At 32.4% G+C, this 25,059-nt stretch overlaps 1 protein-coding gene across 8 annotated transcripts in view; it reads left to right on the forward strand.

Moving 5' to 3' along the window:
- The window catches only part of LOC124371808 (ribosome-binding protein 1), an 80,029-nt gene that overhangs the window by 12,283 nt on the left and 42,687 nt on the right, over window positions 1–25,059 (forward strand). For 7 of the 8 annotated variants that reach the window (XM_046830169.1, XM_046830176.1, XM_046830164.1 and 4 more), the window contains exons 2-7: window positions 1,862–2,191; window positions 6,642–6,803; window positions 13,171–13,729; window positions 19,348–19,493; window positions 19,994–20,248; window positions 20,547–20,696. In XM_046830169.1, coding sequence (XP_046686125.1) covers window positions 1,865–2,191; window positions 6,642–6,803; window positions 13,171–13,729; window positions 19,348–19,493; window positions 19,994–20,248; window positions 20,547–20,696 — 1,599 coding nt within the window. In that variant the 5' untranslated portion in view covers window positions 1,862–1,864. The remainder of the gene's footprint in view (window positions 1–1,861; window positions 2,192–6,641; window positions 6,804–13,170; window positions 13,730–19,347; window positions 19,494–19,993; window positions 20,249–20,546; window positions 20,697–25,059) is intronic. The other variant, XM_046830194.1, reaches the window with a different exon arrangement.

Genomic DNA, 25,059 nt, shown 5'->3' on the forward strand with positions numbered 1-25,059 from the left:
AATCGCACAGGACAATCTGGATTTGATAAAAAGTGACCCAGGGCTATTTAAAGAAGTTATTACTGGTGATGAGTCATGGGTTTATGGCTACAGCCCTGAAACAAAAGCTCAATCTTCACAGTGGAAAACTCATGAAGAGCAACGGCCGGAAAAAGCAAGACAAAGTCGAAGCAATGTCAAGACAATGCTGATGGTTTTTTTTTACCAGGACGGTGTTGTTCATTATGAATATGCTCCAAGAGGCCAGACAGTGAATAAGGAGTGTTATCTTGAGGTCCTAAGGCGGCTACAGGAAACAACCTGAACTGTGGACAAGCCGTGACTGGATCCTGCACCACGACAACGCGCCAGCTCATTCCTCAAATCTTATTCAGCGTTTTTTGGTCAAACACGACATCAACCAACTACGACAGCCTGCCTACAGTCCTGGCATACCTCCTTGTGACTTCTGGCTATTTCCAAAATGAAAAATTCCTATGAAAGGAAAGAAATTTGACGATGTTGAACAAATAAAACAAAATGCGACGAAGGACCTGTTAGCCATTCCGCAAAATGAATTTAAGGAGTGTTTCTGGAAGGAGTGTTGGAATAAGATAGTGGCTTGTAGAGGGGAGTACTTTGAAGGGAACCAGATTGCCGTTGCCGCCGAGTAACTTCAGTTCTTGCTAGACGTCAAGGTCGGATACTTTTTTTGACACACCTCATATATCTTAATCATTGCTTCTGACACATTGGTTAGCATTTCAGCCTCAGGAAATTCCTGCATTATATTCATGTGACCTTCTAAGGAGGTAGTATTTATTACCTTCATTCCTAGAAGCTTCATTGCGCTTAGAGCGGCTGTCATCATCACCTCCTGCTCAAGAGGAGTGTATCCCAGGACCGTTTCAATTGCCAGTGTTGGGCAGGAGCTCATCGCTCCTATAATGCTTACACAAGTTAGCCTTTGAAGAATCTGTAGCCTCTTAGCAGCTGTTGTTTGTTCTTCTTTCGGCCACCATTTTTTTCCAAATTTAGATACTTATTTTATGTTAATATTTTTTATCATTTAGCCCGGCTTTAATTTGTACTGTACAAATATATAACATTTATGTAAAGTTTCAGGTTCAGTTTTCTACAACGTATCAAAATTGTAATTACCATGTTATACATTTCATCAAAATGTTAGTTAAGCCTTTTACCATCTTTTATTTTCCAGTGCCTTAATTTTAGTATGCTTTCATAGCTGCTTTTACTAACCTTTCCTGTACCACACACTAAATCAGTTTCAATCAATAGAGATGAAACATTTGTTATACCGGATCATAATCTTTAATCATATTATCTTATCTTAGGTTAATAATGGAGTTTGTGTAATAAAAATACGGAACACTAAACCCTGGTATAAAAATGATAATTTTAATTATAAATAACATTTCAAATATTCTACCACCTTGAAATTTTTATCCTAAACTTCTAAAAATCAAGCACTTCAAAGCACTTGATAAGTTAAAATTGTAATTTTTCTCATTTAGATTATATTTTGCAGTGACATTTGTCATCTTGATAGCCAAACAAATACATTTTCTGTTCTTTATTATTTGTGACACAAAATTGTAATCAAATTAAAAACAATAAACAAAATGAAATCACAATTTTTCTTAATACATTTGTATATAAACTTTTCTTAATAAATTTTTATATACATTTTTTTAGTATATTTGTATATAAATTTTTCATAGTAAATTTGTGTATATTATATGAATAATTTTTACCTTTTAAAACACAAGAGAAATGTTCCTTTTATTAGATTTTGATTTCTATGTACAAACAAAAACACATAAGAGCTTGTTTTAAATTAGCATTATTTTTTTTGTTGCAGAAAATGGATTTTCTCATAGTGCTGTTGTTGAGTGTTGGTGTCGCGCTATTTTCTGGATTAATTATATATTTTATATTAGTCTCTACTATGAAAGAAAAAACTTATGATGAAGTGAAAGCAGAACAGAAAAAGAAAGCTGAAGAATATTTTGCCCAAGGTCGGTCTGCTAAAGAGAAGGCTAAGGATAAGAAGTTGAAGAAGGCTGGAAAGAAAGTGAAGGAAAAGACAACCACAGAATCAGTAGATATGTCTTCTGAGGAAGTGGACAGTAGTAAAGCACATGTAGCATTTGTGGAACCACCAACTGTTGTTGATGAAGAACCCCCTGTGGTGAGTTCTGAAATCTCATTTTTCTTCCTAGCATAAAGAATTATAAACTGCCGTTGATTTTATTGTAAGTTTAATTTTTGAGAATAAATTACTGGTCACTACTGTACATCAAACTATACACACAAAAGGGCTACCCAGAAAGTATATTATGTTTAGGCCTGTAGCTGCTAGGGGTAGGCTATTGTGGTATTTTTGATGTTAGGGCATTTCTCCGTTCAGTGGCTATTCAGCTATGCTAGTGAGAGCTTACTGTCACTCCTTGTTGTTTTACAACAGTAGTTTAAAATGTGTGGCGCAATTGAAAATCTGGTGAGTTGTAAAGTGTGATTGGTATATAGTTTTTGTTGGCTAAGCACAATAAACCAATTGAGATTTATCGCCAACTCTGTTAAGTTTATGGGAACTATGTGATTACTGAAGGTGGAATGTGTCTGGTGCATTAGGTTTAAAAATGATCGAACTAATGTGTATTATGACAAACAAAGTGGATGGCCAAGATTTGAATCCATGAAATTGTCTCTAAAGTTGATGAAAAACCTTTCACTTAGGTTTCCTCAAATTTTAAGGAATTCGTTACATGAAATTATAACACAGAAGTTAGGTTACCATAAATTTTGTTGCAAGATGGGTACAAAAAATCTTTATAGAAACCCATAAAAGTCAACGTATGGGTGCTTCATTGACAATTTGGACACATATGAAAAAGATGGTGACTCGCTGTTCGATCGAATCACTACATGAGTCGAGACTTGGAGAAAATAGGTGAATTGTAAAACCAAATTACAGTCTATGGAGTGAGGGCACATACACTCCCCCATAAAACGATGTGAAACAACGGGAGGGTGTAACTACCTGGTTAAAGTCTGAGCAGAATTTTATAATGCTGGAATTTCAAAACTAGTTCACAAGCTCCTAAATTAATTGTGTGGTGACTATATTGAAAAATAGTATTTTATTCTTACTTTCAAATGTATTTAAAAAATTTGTTCTTGTACTTTGTTTTTTGTTTATATCAAAACATAATCTACTTTCTGGATAGCCCCCGTATATAATTTTCAATAAATATTAAATCACAAAAAGTACTTGTTCCACCAGGACACAAACCCGGATCTCCACTACACCACAGAGCCCTTACTTTTTACAATTCTTTATTTTGTATTTAACCGTTTCTGTGACGTGTGTTTAAATAACCAAACTAACACATGATCAGAAAGTCAAATACCTACCAAACAACATTTAACATTCATTAAAATTGTATAAGTGGCAGTAGTCTGATTTAATTTTCAGTAAAGATTAAATCACAAATATATATATATATATATATATATATATATATATATATATATATATATATATATATATATATAAATATATATATATATATATATATATATATTAATTCAATTTGTATAAATGGCAATAGCTGAATTTAATTTCAATAAACATTGAGTCACAAAAAGTACTCGCTCTGCCGGGACTAACTTGATCATATGTTAATTTGGTTATTTAAACGCATGTGTGACAGATACAGCCAAATACAAAATAATTGAATCGTAAAAAGTAAGGGCTCTGTGGTGTAATGGTAGCACATTCACCCGGCAAGTTACAAATCCAGGTTCGAGTCCCGGCGGGGCGAGTACTTTTTGTGATTCATTGTTTATTGAAATTAAATAAGGTTATTGCCATTTATACAATTTAATGTAAATAAAAGTCGTTTGACAGGTATTTGGTCTTCCGATCATATGTTAGTTTGCTTATTTAAACGCATGTGTGACAGATTCGGCCAAATACAAAATAATTGAATCGGAATAAGTAAGGGCTCTGTGGTGTAATGGTAGCACATTCACCCAGCAAGTGAGAGATCCGGGTTCGACTCCCGGCGGAGCAAGTACTTTTTGTGATTCAATGTTTATTGAAAATATATATTTAACATAGAATTCCCAAAATTATTTTTTTTCACATTGTACTGTGCCTGAAAAACAAAATATATATAAGTTAGGACTTTTTATGATATTCAAGATCATTATTGGTCATTAAAAAACATTCTCAGTTACAAGAGGTTTTGTCATGAAAAACATTTGGCATAAAAACTAATTTATGTATATGCTTAAGTAGTTATATAATATTATATTATAATAGTTGTATACTACCCAGATGTATTTTGTAACATATCAAACATGGTGTACATACTCATCAACAGAGTAAAAAGCTTTTGTCTTGACCAAGCTGAAATACGTAGTTTAAACTTATTAATTGGTAGTTCTTTTATAACTAATAGTAGTTTTGAATATTCTAGTTTGTTGGGAGTTGTAACTATTATGGGTCCAAGGTAGACTTACTTGAGGTGCTACAAGATTATATTGAAACCTAGTATTGTAGTTATACTAACTCATGATAAATGAAGGTATTGATATTTTCTATAACATACATTAAATTCTGAAATACTAGCAAAAGTCATTATTTTGTCAGTTACTATAATGTAATATATCACATGGATTTCTGAATGGCAAATCAGTTTTAGATAGGCCTAATACCTCTGTAACATTTTTTAGACTTATAATTAGTATTTTATATACTTTACTGGCATTTTAATAGTCATAAAGGTTTATTTTATGGTGGTTTTTTTAAATTTTTAAATATTTGAAAAAGATAAATAGTTGTCTTGATGAGCTTTAATTCCTGGTTACTAAAGGGATATCAAAATATAGAATTTTTAAAGAATTCACTTATTTCAAACAATAATTATAAAAATGAAGTTATTGAATTATAAAAGTTATTGTTTTACATCATTAATATTCTAAATTATATGGTACAATACCAACTTATTCGAGCAAAAAAGATAGCATAAAATTTATTTGGTAATTTAATGTAGGGTTGCCGTATCACCAGATTTTCCTGGAAATTACCACATGTTATGGATAAAAATATAGCTCATGGGAATTTCTGCAAAACAATTTAAATTAAATTTATTTTCAAGTTTTTCATAAAAATCTGTTCTAACTTAAAAATTTTGTGTTGATGATGAAAACTATTTATGTTACTAACTTTATTACAATATATAATGTTGCCAATGCTAAATCCACTAAGTTTCACCCAGCTAGACTCACATTTTAAAGTCTATTCCTAGTTTCTGGCTTTGTTTTGGTGGGATAGTGTATTAGTTTTTACACATATTATTAAGTGTTGTCAAATGCTGAGGATATGAAAATTTACTGCTCCGCTCTGGCCAAAGTATCACGAGTGAACCAAACCGAATCGAGGACCAAAGGAACCAAACATAGATGCATTTTTTTCTGTCCTGTCAACTGAATTGTAAGAGGACGATATGGCAGTGGACTTTAAGTTGTTTATGATTGAAATTTAGCTTATCTTGTTAGGTTTGATTTTTGTAGTGTTTAGTATAGATTATGACTGAGACGACAGGCAAAGTAACAAATGTATGAAACAATACAGCTGTATTTTTAACATTAGTTCTTGAGGAAAGGTTCCTTAATTTACATCTGTAGGGAGGGGTTTCTATTACTTGCTTAATGGATAAAAGAAAGGAATAGATAACTACTAGTAGAGTCCATTAAAAGCATGTCACACGTCAAATTAAATACTCTTGAGAAATAGTTCTATAAATATTTGTTTTAACAAAGGTTTATTGAAAAAAAGGGTCCACAAGCAAGTACACCATGGCTCCAGTACTGGCTTAATCATTGCAAATTAATTAAGAAATGTACTTTCCACTGGAAGTAATAAATTTGATAAAATTAGAGGTCATCAAGTTGAACATTTTATTGATGATCAAGATCAAGAATTATGATGATGTTCAGAGATAGTAAAATTTGTTAATATATTTATATTGTAGGCTAATTTTACTACTAGTAGTAGTAAATATTAGGTGCTAGTGGATAAGGAAGATAAAAAGGATAGCAAAAATTAGTTTTGGATTCAAAATTTTATTTCTACACTTGCTACTTTCAAGGATTAATTTAATTACCAAATAGTCTATGTTATCAATGTGGTTATTGTTAAGTTTGTACTTCATTAAAAAATATTATATGTGAAAATGGTATATTTATTTTAAATTAAAATTATAAAACGTATATTCCTTTATATTTTTTTCTTTTTTTTTCGTAGTATTTGTATTATTTGCAACTTAATTTTATAATCAAATAATTGAAACATTCTGAAACTACAGGTATAATTTAACAAGTTATTTGATTTTAAAAAGCATTTTTTACATTGCAAGGCGTTTTTTAATATTCAAGGTTGGTCAGTCTGAGACACCTTCCCTTTCTCCCATGGTAGAGGGTCATCATCTAAAATCTTCTTTTTTCAAATACGTTATCTAATGGCAACCCTAATTTGATGTCTCATACCCTTCAGAGCTAGTTTATTTCACACAGGGGTCTGTATATTAGAATCTGTTAAACATTATGCAATACATATATAAACATTATAGATTGAAGAGAAGAAGAGGAAGAAGAACAAGAAGAAAGAGAAACCTATATTGGTGAACAAAAATGAGATCACACCAGTTGTTGAGGTCCCGCCTCTTATAATCAATCACTTTGAACAGATTATTCCTAAAGATGATTTCCTATTGAAACGTAATAGTATTTGTGTAAGTATGACAGAGATATTGCCGATTTGTTGTTGCCTATAGAGGGCAGTTGGTTGTTTTTGTCTATGTGTGATCTACGTTTGTTATATCTTTGTACCGTCTTTTTTTATATTTTCATCATTAATATTTTCATTTCTATTCCGTTAACTTGATGTCTACCTGTATGAATGGCATGAACTAAATAAATAAACAATATGCTTTGGTAGTGGATGCTTTGTCTGACATTTCATCTATCGTAATTTTGAAATTTAATTTTGGTATGATTGTTTTTAGGTCAGATATAGTAGATGTTTATTAATGGTTGTTGCTCATTTGTTTTATATCTTACCTGATGTTGCTTTCATTAGAACAGGTTAGAATTAGGATTGTACATTACAGCACAGGAATATAGAAAGAACCAAGCCAAGGACTTAGATAAATATAGTGCAATAACATAGTTCTGAGACTTCACTTTCATGAAGCAATCCTATTTTATATACTGGTTTGAATTTTTTATGAACTGTCAAGCTGTAATCTTAACTTTTGGTCCACTACATGTCCAGGCCTGTTCTAGAAAATTCTACATTATATTATAAGAGCCAAAATAAAAATTGTCTCCATAGTTATCATAAGATCTATCCCTCTTAAAGTAGTGTTTCCAAAATGTTCAGATAACATATGTTTTAGTTATTTCTTTCAACAGTAATATCTGAATCTGAAAAAATCAGATCAATTTGATTTTGTTTTCCACAGACACTTTTAAACCCCAAAGACGAACTCTTTATTTAAAGTTCATTATTGACAGTGGATGATTTGAAAGGTTACCAGTTTTATGAATATTTACCATCATTATATGTTACTGAAAACTCAAACACATTCAAGAACTATCTAGCAGAATATTGTCTTATCCTGTGATCTAGGATTGGGGTGAACTTGTAAGACTTTTGGACAAATGTAGTAGAAGCATTATTTTTTACTTTTAGAAATGTATTAAAAATTTCCCTTAGATTTGAAAATGTTAGTACTGGTAAAATGATATGGTATCGAATTTCAATTGATCACTCTAAAATATAATCAATTAAAGAGGCTGTGAGTCAGACTCTATTAAATACGATCTGAGCATCCAGATCGAAGATTAGTTTGCCTCTGATGAGGTATTCGAAATTCAGTAAAATGTATTTGGTTTTGGCGAATGTATCAGTAGGCGTGCTAGGCCCAGCCTAAAGGCTGCAAACTATAAATTTAAAGCAAACATGCAGAACATAAAAATCACTCTTATTTAGCTCATGAACTAAATATAAATAAATTTTGTACGCTTTATAGCCACTTTCATATAAAACTTTACAAACTGATGTTTGAAATATACCTGATATTTGAGAAACATTTTTTGTTGAGGCATGAGGATCTTCTACAACATACTGTAAAACATCAAGTGAAAATGCTTTGTTTGTAGCTTATTTTGGTCGTCCAGATTTGGGGCGGTCTTTAATGCTGCCTGTTTCCTGTAAACATTGGATTGTTTTTTTGAAGTCCTGATTTAGATACAGGGTTTCAATTGGGATAAGTATCATTAAATAAATTCATTACTTCATCATAAGATCTCACTCGGTCTCTGTAGCCTCGGATCACATCAGGTACATAATATGCTCTTATTAACTTAAACACTCCATTTCAACGTAAAGTATAATAAAGTATCATGTCTTAACTTTGTTAATTCCAACCAGAAACTGAACATTATACTGGACTTCCTCAAAACTGATAAGATAAGGGAAGCCTGCCCTGCAGCAGGTAATAACTGTAAAATAGGTTTGAGTTTGTAAGGAAAGTGGTTGTCTATTGAAGTTATTTACCTTCTGAATGTGGATGTTCATGTTTTGCGTGAATTAATTTTAAATTAATTTGAATGAACTGCCATTTTGTAATAGGTTGAGAGAAAAAGCTCTAGTTTACACTGTTTTTTTTTTTTTTTTTTTTCACTCAGTGAGTTCTTTACACGTAAAGTTTAACATTAACAAATTTATATAAGCTGATTGATAACTGAAAAAGCAAACCAAGTGACGAATACTGTAGGGAGCTCATGTTTGGTATAGCGAGGGGTGTGGGGGAGCGGGTGGATTTGAGGGAATTCCTTGAACTAGTCATTCCAAAAATATGCTGTTATACTTCTCCTCTTCTCTACTGTAGTTCTTGCCCACCCGAGTGTAAACTTGTCTGCACTGTGTTCATTTGCCTTATTCAACTTAAAAGAGTGTCATTTTAGTTACCATCAAGAGATAAAAGCATTTTTTAAGGTTAATTAATGATTCACAGATGCTAAAATAGGGTTGTAACTCCCTGAAAAACTATTTTTCCTCAATTCATAGATATTTGGAAAATCGATATTTAACACACCTGTGTCTTATACTATCAAGAGAGAAATAAAAGCATTGTCTTGGATATCAATCACTCATAAGAGTTGAAATGGGTAGCAACCCTTAGAAGATGTATATTTTTGTTTTTCCAACTTACCAAGGTCCTATAAAGCTGATATTTGATACACAAACTTGCTTCATGGCTTAAAAGTTTTGTGAAGATGAACGAACAGACCATAGGAGTAAACCGGGTTTCAACCTCTAGAATTATACTTGTATTTATCAAATTCACAGTGGCCTAGAGCGATGAAACTTTAAATACATGTGCCTTATACTCGGAAAAGACCAAGGGGGGAGTTGCATCCCCTAAAAAGAGAGAATTATTTTTTCAGATAGCTACAAAAGCATAATAGCGTCATATATATATATATATATATATATTTTTTTAATTAAACATTAATACTAGTTTTGATATAGTAAATGTATAACTCTTACATACAGATATACTTGTCTACTTAAAGTTAGTGATAACAAAATTAAAACTTTTACAGATGGCCATAAACCTAACATTGTTGGGATAAAAAAACCTCAATGCTATAGTAGCAACCCTGCAATAACAAGTCTTTTAAATGCCTCTTAAACACACGCAAACCACCTTCAATCTTCAGAGAGTTGAAGAGCCTCGAACCAGTGCACACTAAATGTGTCTTAGTGGTTTTATGTTATGGAAGTGTGATATTGTTATTTATATGGAGATTGTAGGTATGATTAGTCTGGAGACTGGAATAGGTGCATGTTTTTTTCTAACAGAGAGAACATATATATATATATATATATATATATATATATATATATATATATATATATATTAAATCCTTCATCTGCTGATGTACTTTGAGGAGTTCCACCTGTGCTCTTTCTTTTATTCATTTATGACCTTCCCCTTCAAGTAGCAAATGAGGTGAATAAGTTTTGTTTGTGGAGAATACTTCTCTATCACTAGTATCATGTAGTTTTCCAGAACTTGGAAGTAAAAGCTCAATTATAATCAAATATCATACTTGGTGATTTTTTTCAAAATCGTCTTAATGTAAACAACAAAACAAATTTAATTGAATTTCATATAAATAATACAGATAGTGCTCGTCCCTTTCCCTGTTTCATTAGTAGTTTATTTTATGTCTCCTTTTATAAAATTTCTTACAATTTACATATACCAAAAATTTAAATTTTACTGATCTCACTCAATCAGTATGTAAAAAGCAAAATTCCAGAGTTTTTGTTTTGAACACACTTTCTTCAATACTGGACTCCCAAGGTTTTGTTAGTAGCATATTATAGACTAATTTACCCTTAGCTAAGATGTAGAAATCTGGGGATACAAAGATAGGATAACAGACTTACACACACACACATATATATATATATATATATATATATATATATATATATATATATATATATATATACAGGGTGACAATTAAGTCTGGAACCTCTTTTTTAATTTTTGAACCACAATAGAAAGAAATACCAAAGTTCACACATGCTTACTGGTGATAGTAACGCACTCATCTGCCTAATTAGCAGCATAGGTCAAGTTTGGTATCAAATTAAAGATCTTACCTAGCAGAGTACAACACCGCAAACCGGACTTCAAAAGGTGGATTCATTCAGTAGTTATAGCTATTTGAATTTTAGAACAATTGAACAATGTAAATTGTTAAGTATTACAAGTAAACACCAATTTTTAAGTACCTGTGATCAAAGTAAGTGTTCAAAATGTTCCCCTCCCATCATCTGACAATGTAGAAATCAAAGCCAAGAAGCAATAATTTTTACCAATAACACAACTACTGTTAGAATGTGAAAGTGGCAGATTGAGTCTTACACAGCATCCACAGAAACTTAACGTTTGGGCAGGTATTATAGGAAATCAAATTGTGGGCTCATTATTTATCAATGGTAATTTTAATGGTGACTCGTATCTAGCAATGCTCCAAAATGAGATAATTCCTGCACTACAAGCTGCTCTTGGTCGACAATTTCAAAGAATTTATTTCCAACAAGATGGTGCGCCACCACACTTTGCTGTCATTGTTAGAGAATACTTGGATACAATATTCCTTCACAGATGGATTGGAAGACGTGGTGCAGCAGAGTGGCCTGCTCGTTCCCCTGATTTATCTCCGCTGAATTTTTTCTTTGGGGATACCTCAAAGATAAAGTTTATCGTACTAAGCCTCGAGATTTGGCGCACCTAAGAAATCTCATAGTCCAAGAAGCTCAAGATATTCCTCGTGACTACCTTCAAAATGCAGTGGATGGCTTTTACAACCACATAGGACATTGCCAGACGATGGGAGGGGAACATATTGAACACTTACTTTGATCACAGGTACTTAAAAATTGGTGTTTACTTGTAATACTTAACAATTTACATTGTTCAATTGTTCTAAAATTCAAATAGCTATAACTACTGAATGAATCCACCTTTTGAAGTCCGGTTTGCGGTGTTGTACTCTGCTAAGTAAGATCTTTAATTTGATACCAAACTTGACCTATGCTGCTAATTAGGCAGATGAGTGCGTTACTATCACCAGTGAGCATGTGTGAACTTTGGCATTTCTTTCTATTGTGGTTCAAAAATTAAAAAAGAGGTTCCAGACTTAATTGTCACCCTGTATATATATGTGTGTGTAAGTCTGTTATCCTATTTTTGTATCCCCAGATTTCTACATCTTGGGCGCATGTATATTTTTCTTGATTGATGCAACAATGTAAACGCTAAATTTATTCTAATAATAGGAAATGTTGCAAAGAAATATGTGCATTTCCTTGGTACTCAAAACTGTTTCACTCTTCAACTTCAGGACCCCAGAACATTACTCTTTTAACCTAAAGTTTAATTAAAGTTTAATTATTTTTAAATGGATCAGAAGAATGGAATATATTGGAGTGACCATCCCTTCAGAAGTGTTTATTGTGAAATTTAAAAAGGTTATACATTTAACATACCTGTCATTCAATAGAAAATCATGTGCAAACAGCTGGTAACTGCTAGTTTATTTATAAAGTAGAACATTTCATGAGTTATATATTTACAATATTCATATGATTACATTGAAGGAAAAAGTATTAAATCTGGAATAAATTGGCTGTAACAGAAACCACAACCACACTGTCAACAACTGTGTGTGTTGGTAATCTTAAAATAATAATTTTGAATAAAAATTGATAATATGTAAAATCTTTATATAACACTAAAAACAATCGCAAATCTACTACAGTTTTGAAATTTTTTGTAGATTCCCAACATTTTTAATGTTGATTATAGATAGTGCTTTCTTCTTACTTCTCTGATAGCCTAGAGCAGTCACAACTATTTTGTCAGCTTTTTATGTACATATTGGTTTTTGTATTGGCTTCTTGAGAGAGAAAACTGCCATTTGTGTTCTATAAAACTGCTGTGACAATCGTACTACTTCTTTATAATGGTTTTATGCTGTTTTTTGTTCTGTGTAAAATCTCACATTTTAAGTAGTTATTTTAGAAAGGCTAGTTTTTACATTGTGTTTTTCTAAATGGTCTGCTTCATAATTTAAAGTCAGGTGTGTTTTATTAAATATATTTGTGCTTTTATTTTGAGTTGTTTATGTAATTTTATATTTGTGTATATTTAACGTTTGTGTATTTTATTAGTTAAAAGTTTATTAAAATGTATCATATTGTAAAAAGACACTGTAACCGCAAAATGTAATTTTCATCACGAATATCTAATTTTTAGTATAATACCTGTGAGAAACATACATTTCTCATGTGTTGGGTTAGTACAACGTTTTAAAGGGATAATGAATAATTTTGCATTGGATGAGATTCTGATTTTAAGATTATGAAGTAGATTATGGAAGGTAGAATTAATGAATGTTTTATGCCAGAATAGAACACAAGGGATAAGTAGAATTTAAATCAACAATATCTGATCAGTAGCCCAACTTTCTGTAAAAATGATATGATTGTAAGATTGTTTGATGTTTCAGCGTGAGGAAGTGGAAGTGAAGGTCGAACCTTCTGTGATTTCGACTCAGAAGCAGCTCAACAACAAACATACCAAGGCACAAGCAATTCCACCCAAAGAACCTAAGGTGGACAAGTCTCAACCTCAGAAACTTAATCAACAACCACCTAAACCTGAGAAGGAAAAGGTCACAGCTCCTTCCAAACCGACAGAAAAGCCCACTAATCCCAAACAAGTGGAGAAGACAGCAGTTCCTCCAAAGCCAGTAGAGAAGCCAACAAAGCCGGCCTCAAAACCTTCAGAGAAACCCACTAATCTTCCTTCTAAACAATCCGAGAAGCCTCAGAATCCTTCAAAATCTACTGAGAAACCTGCTGTTGCACTGAAACAACAAGAAAAACCTAATCCAAAACCGCAGGACAAACCACAAGCCCAGCCGAAGCCTGTGGAGGAAGTTGTAGTGGTGAAGAGTTCTGCCAAGCAGGCCCAGAGTGCACCAGTTGTCAACGTTGAGCACTCCCCATCTACCACTAAGAGTAGCCGCAAGAAGCGCAGTGAATTGGCCACCTTACAGCAAATGAGTCAGTAAATTTTAAATTTATATTTGGAATATTATTTCATTGTTGTTATAAACAGATATAATACTATTTAGAAATTAATATTTTTAAAAGTTTGCTGTGAGATTATTATAAATTTGTTAACCCTTAAAGCTCTTCCGGTTTTTCATTTAGACGCACCATATATGTGGATGCGCCATATAGTTTTATCCGCTTGCCCCACCTCACATCATATGACATAATGTTGATTAAAGAATTTCATTGGTTTTTTATTGATTTTTCACGTAGCACATAATTTAATTTGCTTCCTGATATTCATAAATCAATGCATTTACTCTTTCCTACACATTAACATTTTCGTGAGTTATAATGTGCACAATAAATTAAATTATACAATTTTGATATTTGTTTTCTGCGAACCACTACTCTGATGGTAAGGACATATCCCTAAGCTTCGCTTTAAGGGTTAACAATGTCTGGATGGATCAGAACAGATTTTAAACACTTTATCAACATCAGAAAATATAGAAAATAGTTTACCATTATCAATAGATCATAGTTGGTTTGATAATTAATTTATAGCCCCTATGTTAATTTATTTTTTACTCATCGCAAAAACATCTGTTGAGCTTTCTAACTAATATAAAATAGGAATGGATAAGTATAACTCTACAGTCATTTTGTTATTATGACATTATTAACCCTTTGAGTGCCACAGGTATTATCCTAAGGCATATGCATAAAGTGCCAGGCTGTTTTTTGCATATTTGTAAGCTTTTGGGAAAAAAGCTGTTGTAAAATAACTACCCAACAGATTTTCATACTTTTGTTGTTTTTTTTTCTCATGAAATGCAGAATATGATACATATTGTTACAAACAAAATTTCATTTATAAAAGTATAATAATTTTAGTATATATAAAATAGTGTTTGTACTTTTTCATAAAAATTTAAGTTTTGACCTAATTTGAGAATACATGGCATTTTTAAGATTTTTTCTTTATACCATGATAAAAGCCATATAATCCTAAATAAAAGCCATGTGTAATATATTATTCTAGAATTAAACAAAAAAATGGCATTATATGTGTAAACAAAATGCTGCCCGGTACAACATTTTATAAATTGTGCTTCATTTATCAGAGTTTCGAAATTACATATTAATAGTGTAGTTTTCACAAAAAATGTAATAAAACATCAATATAACACAAATAAATATGATTAGTAAATGTAGAGACAAATACTTGCTAACATCTATATATATAAAAATGAATGTTTGTGTATGTTTGTCCTTTATGGAATCGTGAACTATTGGACCGATCATGATGAAAATTTGTACGTATATGTATTTTTCCACGGAGAAGGTTTATAAGCTATGCCCATCCCTTTCCCGATTCAGGATTCCGCCCCACTGGTTACAGAAATACCCATAAGAAATGCATTGCAGCAAACATATGTTAACGTCTTTTCAAATTTTTAATCAGCTGTTCTTTGTAAACATATATTACACTTATAGTTTTAAAGCATAGAGTAAGCTTAAGAGAAACGACAAATTTTGTTTAAACTGTTTTTGCAATCACTGTTAAACATAGACTTTACTATCCAGATAATACAATTCAAATTTGACGTAAAAATTCACCTTTAACTGCAATATTTATTTAATATAAACCATGCTCATGGTTGATCAGAAGAGTAATGCAGATATCATAATTACTATCTTACGTTGGCTACAAATATAAAGAATGTTATAAAATCAACCTTAGTTGTTTTTTTTTGACAGAAGTATGGTTCTCAAAACTCCGTGTGTACATATTCTCTCGATCGAGACAACAAAGCAAGCTCAATCGTGGCATCGGAGATATAACTAATTTAATCTAAAATTTATTATAGTAAAAAAAAAATTTACTAAGTAATATAAGGACTTCGGTTCTTAAGATTTGCGTGCGAAGCCGTGGGTAACAGCTAGATAGAGGCAGGAATATGGTACATACCTTCATAATACGCCCAAGAGGCTCACGATGGAACGACTATCAATTATCTCAGCAATGTTTAGAATGTGATAGAAAAAGAATAAGTGAATATAGTGTGTTTTCAACGGGAAATTGCGTGCGAAGCCGCGGGCAACTTTTGCAAAAAATTATTGAAATGCGCAGCAAAGCGCGCCGGGCCCGCTAGTATTTACATAAAAGTTTACATTTACTAAATAATGAGGTCCTAATATATTTAAACTGAAAAATCACGTTTTTCGCTTGGACACAAATCACTATATTACTTTTGTAAATAAATACTGAATAAGTTACTATTTTAGTTTGTATTTACTCAAATGCTTGGTTATCGGCACATATACAACAATAAAGGCCGTTACGCAACTCAGTACTTGTCCGCTATGTCGCGAGACTGGAAGACAAAATCATCACATAGGTACTTCGGTATTATCGCAGCCCACTATTTTTGGACAAGTTTTCCTTATCAGGGACCAAAATAAAATTCATTATACATTCCTTTTTCCATAATTAATCGAAAAATACTCAATGAGTCATACTTCCTATCGCCAAATCGTCTCCAAATAAACACATGATAATAAAATTTTGTTCTTTTTGTTTTTGTTTTCATTTATTGTCGTAATAATTTTTAAATTCCAAAATAGCCTAAAGAAAGTCTGTCCTTTTTAATATTGTAATTTATTTTGTCCCCGATAAGGAAAACTCATCCAAAAATAGTGGCCTATTTATAAGTACCAAAACAACATAATTTTCATAAATAAAATAGTAGAGAAACAATTTACAATTGTCAATTTAGCAAAAGCAAAAAGCAAATTTAGCAAAACAATATTGTAATCAGAATGACTTAGTATTAAACGAACTTAAGACTCAACAACTAAACTTTGGAAGAAGAACAGTTGAATTGACAGGACTCCCAGAAGTTGACCTTGATAATAAAGCTAAATACTTGGGAGTAACTATTGATGACAAACTCACCTGGACACCACATATTGATCACCTTTGTTCAAAACTTAACTCTTGCATCTATGTCCTTAACACTTTGTACCCTGAGCCCGGGTATAGGTCGGGCTCCTGGAGTGGTCCTTTTACTCGATCAAAGAATTCACTGACTTAAAACAACAACATCAAAATTTGTAAAATTAAAAGCTACTTTTGTATATTTATATAAAATATGACTTTACTACCATGACACCATTATATTTCTCCTTGAAATTACAAATAAAGAATTTTTAATTTGATTTGAAACAACATAAAACTCATATTTATTGATAGTTTTGAACCTATTGAATACAGCTGTCTGGTTATTTGGCCAAAATAATCTTGTACTATATGAAATATCGAAATACGAAACGTAAAAACTACCGACGCTGGCACTTTTTGTGCTGTCAAAATTAGTGACGCTGTGGCACTCATAGGGTTAAAGAAAAACACAAGTTTTGTCTCAAAGCACTGTTTTTATTTCATAAATTTATAATTCATTAAGCTCCCTGAAAGTTATATGATTCAAACAATTCTATTTATTTCATTATTTGTGATTAAATATGTAATAAAATATAATAAGTATGGGTATATTATAATAATAGTGTATTTTCAACATTGTGTGTCTTAAAAAATGTTCTAGCACATGTGTTAAAATTTTTTTTATACACATAATGATGCAAATCTCTTATCACTTATCATTAACAAAGAAATTTTTAACACCAGATTTAGTTTCATTGGCCTTCAAATATAGTTTTTCGTTATGTAATAAACAGTATTATCCATTAAAAACTGCTGAGAATGTTGTCACTTATCAAGAATAAATGAATGACCTTTGATAACATCACTGTCTGAAGGTCAGTTGTTACTGAGTCAGATCAAACTAAAAGCATGTTTCATCTCCTGTTTTGTTTTCTTGTATTAAAAACCAACATAACTCTTCCCTTCAAGATAAATAACATACCAATAATAGTTATGCAGAAAAAAAATTATGTCAATTTGTTCAGTAGTTTCGTGTAGACACACTGTCTTTAATTCCGATTGTTGAACATGAGACCGGCTGTTTAATACTGAGGGCTATAAAGTGTCTTTATCTTAATACCAATATGAAGAGTCGGAAAGATAAGTCAAAGAGGTCACACACATTAAGTGATAAACCTCAACAAAGTCTTGCCTCTTCACAATTCATTCTGAGTGTTGATGAAATTTATGAAAACAATTTAAAAATTACTCAACTAGATTTATTTTAATTTACTGTTACAATATATATTTTAATGTACTCTTAACTGACAAGGCTAAACATTTTTGTATTAATGTATTTTTACAAAACAAATTTATGTTATAATCAGATTATAGGTGCTGTAAGTGAGGCATTGCTACTATTTTTAAGTAGTGCATTTTTTAAACATTAAACCATAGTTACTTACTATGATATCAAATGAAAAGTTTTATGCAATTACTCTAAGATAAATTAACTGACCGTATAAAAGTAAAATGATACAAACTACCAATCCCACTTAACACATTCACTGCGGGTGACGAGCATGCTCGTCATGCGAAAATGGCGCGGTAGACGTGCGAGCTCGGCATACGGCAGCTGCTTTCATATTGCCTGTAACACTCATAGCGAGGTGTGTCTGTTTCGGTGAGTCAGTTGGTGCGATTCATCGCTGATTCGCCATTTTCGTTTGTTGTGTATGCTTTGCGATATTGTGTGAGTGGATTATAGTGTCTGTTGACTGTGTAAGTGTGTCTACTCATAATGGAGGAAGACGATAATGTTATTGACGATAATTTTTCATCTGATGAAGACAATGAGTCGAGTTCGAACAGTTCTAGGGACGGTGAAGACAGCGTCCCCCATCCCCAGTGGGCCACCCCACCCCAATACGTGTAATTGATGTACTATCTGCGTGTCATTCATGTACTATATACGTGTAATTCCCGAGTGTTTGTGCCGAAACCTAATGCGCTGTGAGCATATACAACATGGGGACCGGCACCGGATGACGAGCAGACTCGGCACGGACATGATGTTACCCGTTCCAGCCAACGAAGCTTCCGGGATACCTTGGACAACCCTTTCGGCTATCCTGACTCCGTTTTGGGTAAAAAACAAAAAAATTCCCGCATTTTCTGTCGCCAGTAATTTTGTCATCCGCAGTGAATGTGTTAATTGGTTACATGTTGAACAGGAGTCACAAATTACTTCTCCAAACTATACTTGATGTTTTTTATTTGGTTTATTATCCCCCCTTAGTTTTAGTTTTCTGTTGTATTAAAATTCATTTCAGATGCTAGTAATACTATGTATACAGAAACTCATATATATATATATATATATATAATAGATATAAATACTGGTTAAACAGTATATGGATAATAATGCTTGATGATAAATTACTTTCATAGATCAAGGAGAAGTCTTGATTTTTTATAAAGTTGCTCTGAAAAGCTATATGACTGGAAAGGCGCTCATGTCACTGTCGTTGCCATATTAAATATTTGTTCCTTATTTTTTTATAGTGTAAGAGGATACACAGCATGGGATCCAAGACAGTTTAAACACATTTAAGTTTTATGAGCACGTTCACTACACCTGTAGTGAAATTCTGTCTGCAACCATTATTGTGAACTTTTATATTATATTTGTACTGTGCAGGTGGTGACAGGGAGGCTATCAATGTTAACTTGCTGATGCCACTGGTTCACAAGGCAGAACTGTCTCGCACTGAAATACAGGTTCTCATCGACTTACTCCTCAACAAACAGCAAGGATCATCAGTTGACAGTGCAGAATGGATTGAGGTACCTGAATATTTAATGTGTTTCCAAACTCAGTTCCAACACTTCTTGAGTTTATATTTCAGTACTGAAATATGTGTGCTCTCTGTTCTTTTTGAGTTGTATTGTTATTTTTAAAGGTGGAATGTAGTAATTAAGTTAAGACAGAATAACATGACTGCTACTTATTTTTACGCACTTGTACTTGTACTATTACAATGAAGCATCTAGTGTTATTTTGCTCTATTATACAGCATCAATTTAATCATTTTTAAATACAATAAATAACTTCTGAAGCAGAAATAAATGTGTCTGATAGCTCACATTGTTTTTTTAAGTACTGTTTTTATTAAAACAATATTTTATAAAACTATTTAGAATAATATAATTTGGAACCAATAGTAAATTTTAAAGTGTATTAATCTTAAATGGGACAAAAATGTATGTACAGTATATCCATATACAAAGTATAAATATGAAATGGAATTTAAGAGTGAGCTAATTATGTGATGTGTAATACGAAGGGTCGTCAAGATCCAGTAGTGAAGCTTAAGAAGCAGTTGGCAGAGAAAGAGAAGGCATTGGCTGCAGAGCAGGAAGCAGCAACAGCACTGCAAAGTAAGCTACGAGAGCTGCGGAGTGAACTGAATGCAGAGAAACACTCGACCCGGCAGCTGGAGGAGAGTCTACAGGCACGACAATCAGAGCTGGGCAACCTGGCCGGACGGCTGCAGCACTCGTCTGAAGAGAAACAGAGTCTCTTACAGCAAATACAACAGGTACATAATTAAAGTGCACAATGCACTATAAAATCTCACATGTTCAAAATCACTCATGATTATTTATGCTCATAATGACTATCTGTTATGTTTTCCAGATCACTTTGTTGAAACATTGCTAACACAATAAAAACTTGATGATGTATGATGTAATGTAGTAGAAGTCATACTTTTATGAGTTAGAATTTATGATTAGACTTAGGCTATTTTGATATTTTATGTGAATACTGTCTCATTGCTCAGTTATGTGTAATACTTCCATTTGACTTGATTGAACTTGAAACGTTCTGTTGAATAGTTACAAGGGGAGCTGAGTGATGAGCATATGATGCTGTGTAAACTGCAGGAAGACCAGGGACAAACCCAGAGTGTAATGCAGCAGGAGTTGTTGGCTCAAAGACAGCAGTTGGAGTTGCACATTGCCCGTCTTACAGAGCAGCATCAAGAGGTATGCCATGCTTTGTGTACTTAACCCTTTTAGGACGACAAAAATTTTGGTTATTTTTTAGGTACGCATTTTTTGACGTGACCATATTTCATAGCGAACATACCAAAGAAGACGACGGTGAAATTGGGCAAAATGTAGTAGTTTGATAAATATATTATAAGTCCATTATTTTAAATTGTCCTTACACCATTTTTTATCCACATGTACATAATTAAATTGTCTACAATATGGTAGCATTTATTACTATTTACAATAACCAGAAAAATTAAAAATTAAATAAAATTTTAGAATTTTTATTTTATTTTTTTTTATTTTATTAGTTTGGCTTCAGTTTACTATGATAAAAAAAAATTTTTTTACTGTGGGAACTAATATTACTATGTTTCTTACATAGTTTTCAGTTTTAAATACAAAATTTTATTAACATTGGTTGAGAAATAATTGTTTTACAACAAAAAAACTTACATTACTACAAAGTACCAAATTATATAAAACGGACTAAAATAAAAGTCAAACAATTAAAGTGGTTTTACTTACCATATAATGTGGTTAACAGGTCAAATTTATCCACAGGTATTGAAATATGTAGTATTGCTAAGAAACACTATAAAACACTCACAAAAATATATACACTATATACAACAATGGTCTAATTAGTATTGTAACTCACGGTCCAGTTCACTGCTGTGATCAGCTAAGTTAAATTGATCCATATTCACAAAAGAAGTTGAACAAAACACATTTCACTATAAATCTATAAACACTAAGTTTATAACTGATCTGAAACAATCAACTATAGTCAACGCGACCGCACTGTGACTGACTGAATGTAAACAAACTAGACGGAATTGGCGCGCTCCGCCGACTGGCACTACAATAGACGCTCACGTGCAGCTGTTCTAAAAATAGACATATGTTGTATTGTTTGGCCAAGATAAGTTCCGAAATACTCCATTTCCTGTCTCAGGATGTGCCTCTACAAGGAAAACTAATTTTGTTCATCGTATTTTCGATATTACGTGAGTATTATGCAAACGTAAACCGGCGGGCACATAAAAGTCCGCTCGTCTTCTTCGGTAAAACTAGTGCGGACTATTGAAAGCCCGCATCGTCTTCTTCGGCAAAACTAGTGCGGACTATTAATAGTCCGCTCGTCCTAAAAGGGTTAATAAAGTTAACAGTACTCTAAAGTTACTGGGCAGTTCAGGAAAGTAACAAACTTTTTAAAATATAAAATAAACCACGTTTTTAAGGAATGTATTATATACACATTATAAACAGCATATTTTTAAACTAATTTTTATATAATCACAATTTAACCCTTCAACGCACCGCGACGTACGCCGTATGTCTAGCGTTTACCGCTGAACTCGGCCCACAACGTACGCTGTACGTATCGCGCAGTCCGATCTTATAACGAATATATTTTGGTTTTTTTCGGTGTAATACATTCGATTTATACATCGTTGGAAAGAAGATGAAATGAACTATCGGTGTATCGATACCTATGTATCGAAAGCCGTTCAACATGTAGTTTATAGTAGACGAAAAACATCGATCAAGGTGGCGCTTGCTGTCAGCTGTTTCTAACTACGCAATTGACTGTGAAACTACTTTGTCTGCTGGCATGACGATGTTATTGTTTGTGTTTAGCTGTTTATTTGTTTGGTGTTTGGTATTGTAGTAGAATATAATAAGAATATGGGGGGTGTGGACCTTAGAGATCAAATGCTAGAGAACTATCTACTGGAAAGGAAAGGAGGTACTAAATGGTACATGAAAGTCTTCAAGCGTATGCTAAACATTACAATTCTGAACTCATACATCATTTGGAAGTCAAAACACAACAATATTGATCACTTAACATTTAGATTAGGCCTAGTAAAAGAAATTTTGGAAAGATTTCAACAAGAGGTACCAAGAACAGTTCAAGGCATACCATCCACTGAGCCTCCACCAATGCGCCTAACTGAAAGACATTTTATTGAAAAGATTCTACCAACTGGGAAAAAAAGCAAAGCCTCAAAGGAGATGTGTGGTTTGCTACAAACATGGCAGAAGAAGGGACACAATCTACTGGTGTCCCCAATGTGAGGCTGGCCTATGCCTAGAGGACTGCTTCAAGACATATCACACAGTTGCAAATTTCTAATATAAGTGCAGCAAATAACTTCCAGTAAACATGTCCTAAAAACGTTGTAATGGTATTTTGTACATGTTTGTATGGGTATACTTATATTTTAGCAATACAGTCACTTTTACAAGTATAGGCTTAACAGAAAATCATTTAATGTATGTATAGGTAATGGTGTCACAAAACTGTGAAAAACAAGAAATTAAGTGGACCGCTTAGGGGGTGTTTAGTTCAAATTAAATAGTGCGTTGAAGGATTAAAATAGGGCATCTATAATGCTGTGACACAAAATTTTTTAATACCGTCTCTGTTAAAATCCATCACCAGTGATTTCGATCAATGGTTTACACCGGCATGTAGTTTGGCATCATAATCAATGTGCAGCTAAGGATTATCATAATCTGGCAATACATTACGAGAGATAAAGCTGATTCTGCACCGTCCAGCACAAATTTTAATTCACATTAAAACCGTTCCAAAACAGTTAGATTTGATATCAAAGAACAGTGGAAAAGTAATTTAATGTTGTGAAAAAAATAAACTGAGAAAATCACTTATGTTGAAATTTCATACATGAAATAGTGAGTTTTGCCCACAAGAAAGTTTGAGCCGATAAGGCCATATTTTATGAAAGTAATATTTCTCTGGTGAACAGTTTATTCCAATTCAAGGTGGAAGTGAAATTTAATTTAGATTGCGTGAGGTGCAATAGACTTGTCATTGAGCCATCCAGACAGACTCTGGACCTATAGATTTGGACCCTTAATTTCTTAACTATTAAGAACTTTTCAGTAATAGATGTGCAGATGTACTATCAGAACAGTAATAATAATAATAATGTTATACTTAGCAATAGCAACAATAAGATAGCTAAACCAGTAATACTGTTTTTAAAGGGAGTAAAACTTAATTCAGAGCATTTTTATAGTATTATCAAACTATACGTTAGATGATTTGTTGTAAACAATTTTTTTGTAAAATAATTATTCCTCCCAAACAGTGTATTTTTTATGTTAAGTGATTTCTACTTATTTTGTTTATAAGTATTTTGTGTAAAAAAATTGTTACAGTTAAAATATCTATTGCATATTAATTTATAAGCAAGGATTTGTTTGTAAAAGTAAATATTATTGTTTCCAACATTATCTTGGCCAATTTTTTTTTATACATCTTAATCAAATCTTTATTTACAAACTCTGATTTAATCAATGAGTTATACAAGGCTACCCATATTTTACAAGAAACCAAAGAAATACTAGGCTGAACAATATCCTTAGTTAATGACCCTAGACATTCTTTATAATTAAGCTAAGAAAATATTATTAACTGGGCAATAAATATATTCTGCTACATTGACCGTAATACTGTCTGCACTAATTGACAGTCCATTGAGTAAAATACATCAATTCTTCGGCCTCCTAAATGTTTTCCTGTCCTTATTGCAAACAGGACGACCAGGAAAAGGTACATTTATATAGTTTTCTACAGTTGTACATGTAATTATACAGGGTGATTCATGAAGTTCTCCCCCCACTTCTACAGCACATTGTACTAGTAAAAATGATGAAAAAATGTTATATAAACATAGGTCCGAAAACGCTTCGTTAGCGAGTTACAGCTAGCGAAAGATTTCGCCTGAATTCCTGGGTAAAGAGTAAAATAAAGCCATACTGAACTTTTGGAAAGATTAATTAAGTAAGAAATATCGTGGATTCTTATGTATTTTTACCTGATAAAGCTAATAAAATAGGTTTCAGAACTGTACCTGTAGTAGTTTTTGAGGGATTCAGGGTTAAATGCAAAAAATTGGGGCACGAAACAATGTTTTTTTAATACAGCAGCTCTAGCATTACCATTACAGTAACCCAAAATAAAAACCATATCAGCGTATTCCTCTGATGTAAATAAGTAAGGCATTTTTTCGCTGAATAAACAATCGAATTATAACTCACAGAAAAATTGCATTTAATAACACGATTCACAGAACCCGATCTCCTGCTGTAGCTTGCAAAACACCACTAATACACAGTTCTAACGTAACAGTACAGAATACCATTGTTGATCAGCTGTTATTCGTGCGTTACCAACTTAGAAATTAATAAAACAAAAAACTGCATTTCGATGATTAGTAAACAATAATGGGAAAATGTTTGCTTCATTTATCTTCGAACATTTGATGTAAATTTGTATTTAAAAAAAAAATACAACATAATAAAACATGATATTTTT

Source organism: Homalodisca vitripennis, chromosome 1 (assembly GCF_021130785.1).
Source record: "Homalodisca vitripennis isolate AUS2020 chromosome 1, UT_GWSS_2.1, whole genome shotgun sequence".
In the NCBI taxonomy this organism is placed as follows: domain Eukaryota; kingdom Metazoa; phylum Arthropoda; class Insecta; order Hemiptera; family Cicadellidae; genus Homalodisca; species Homalodisca vitripennis.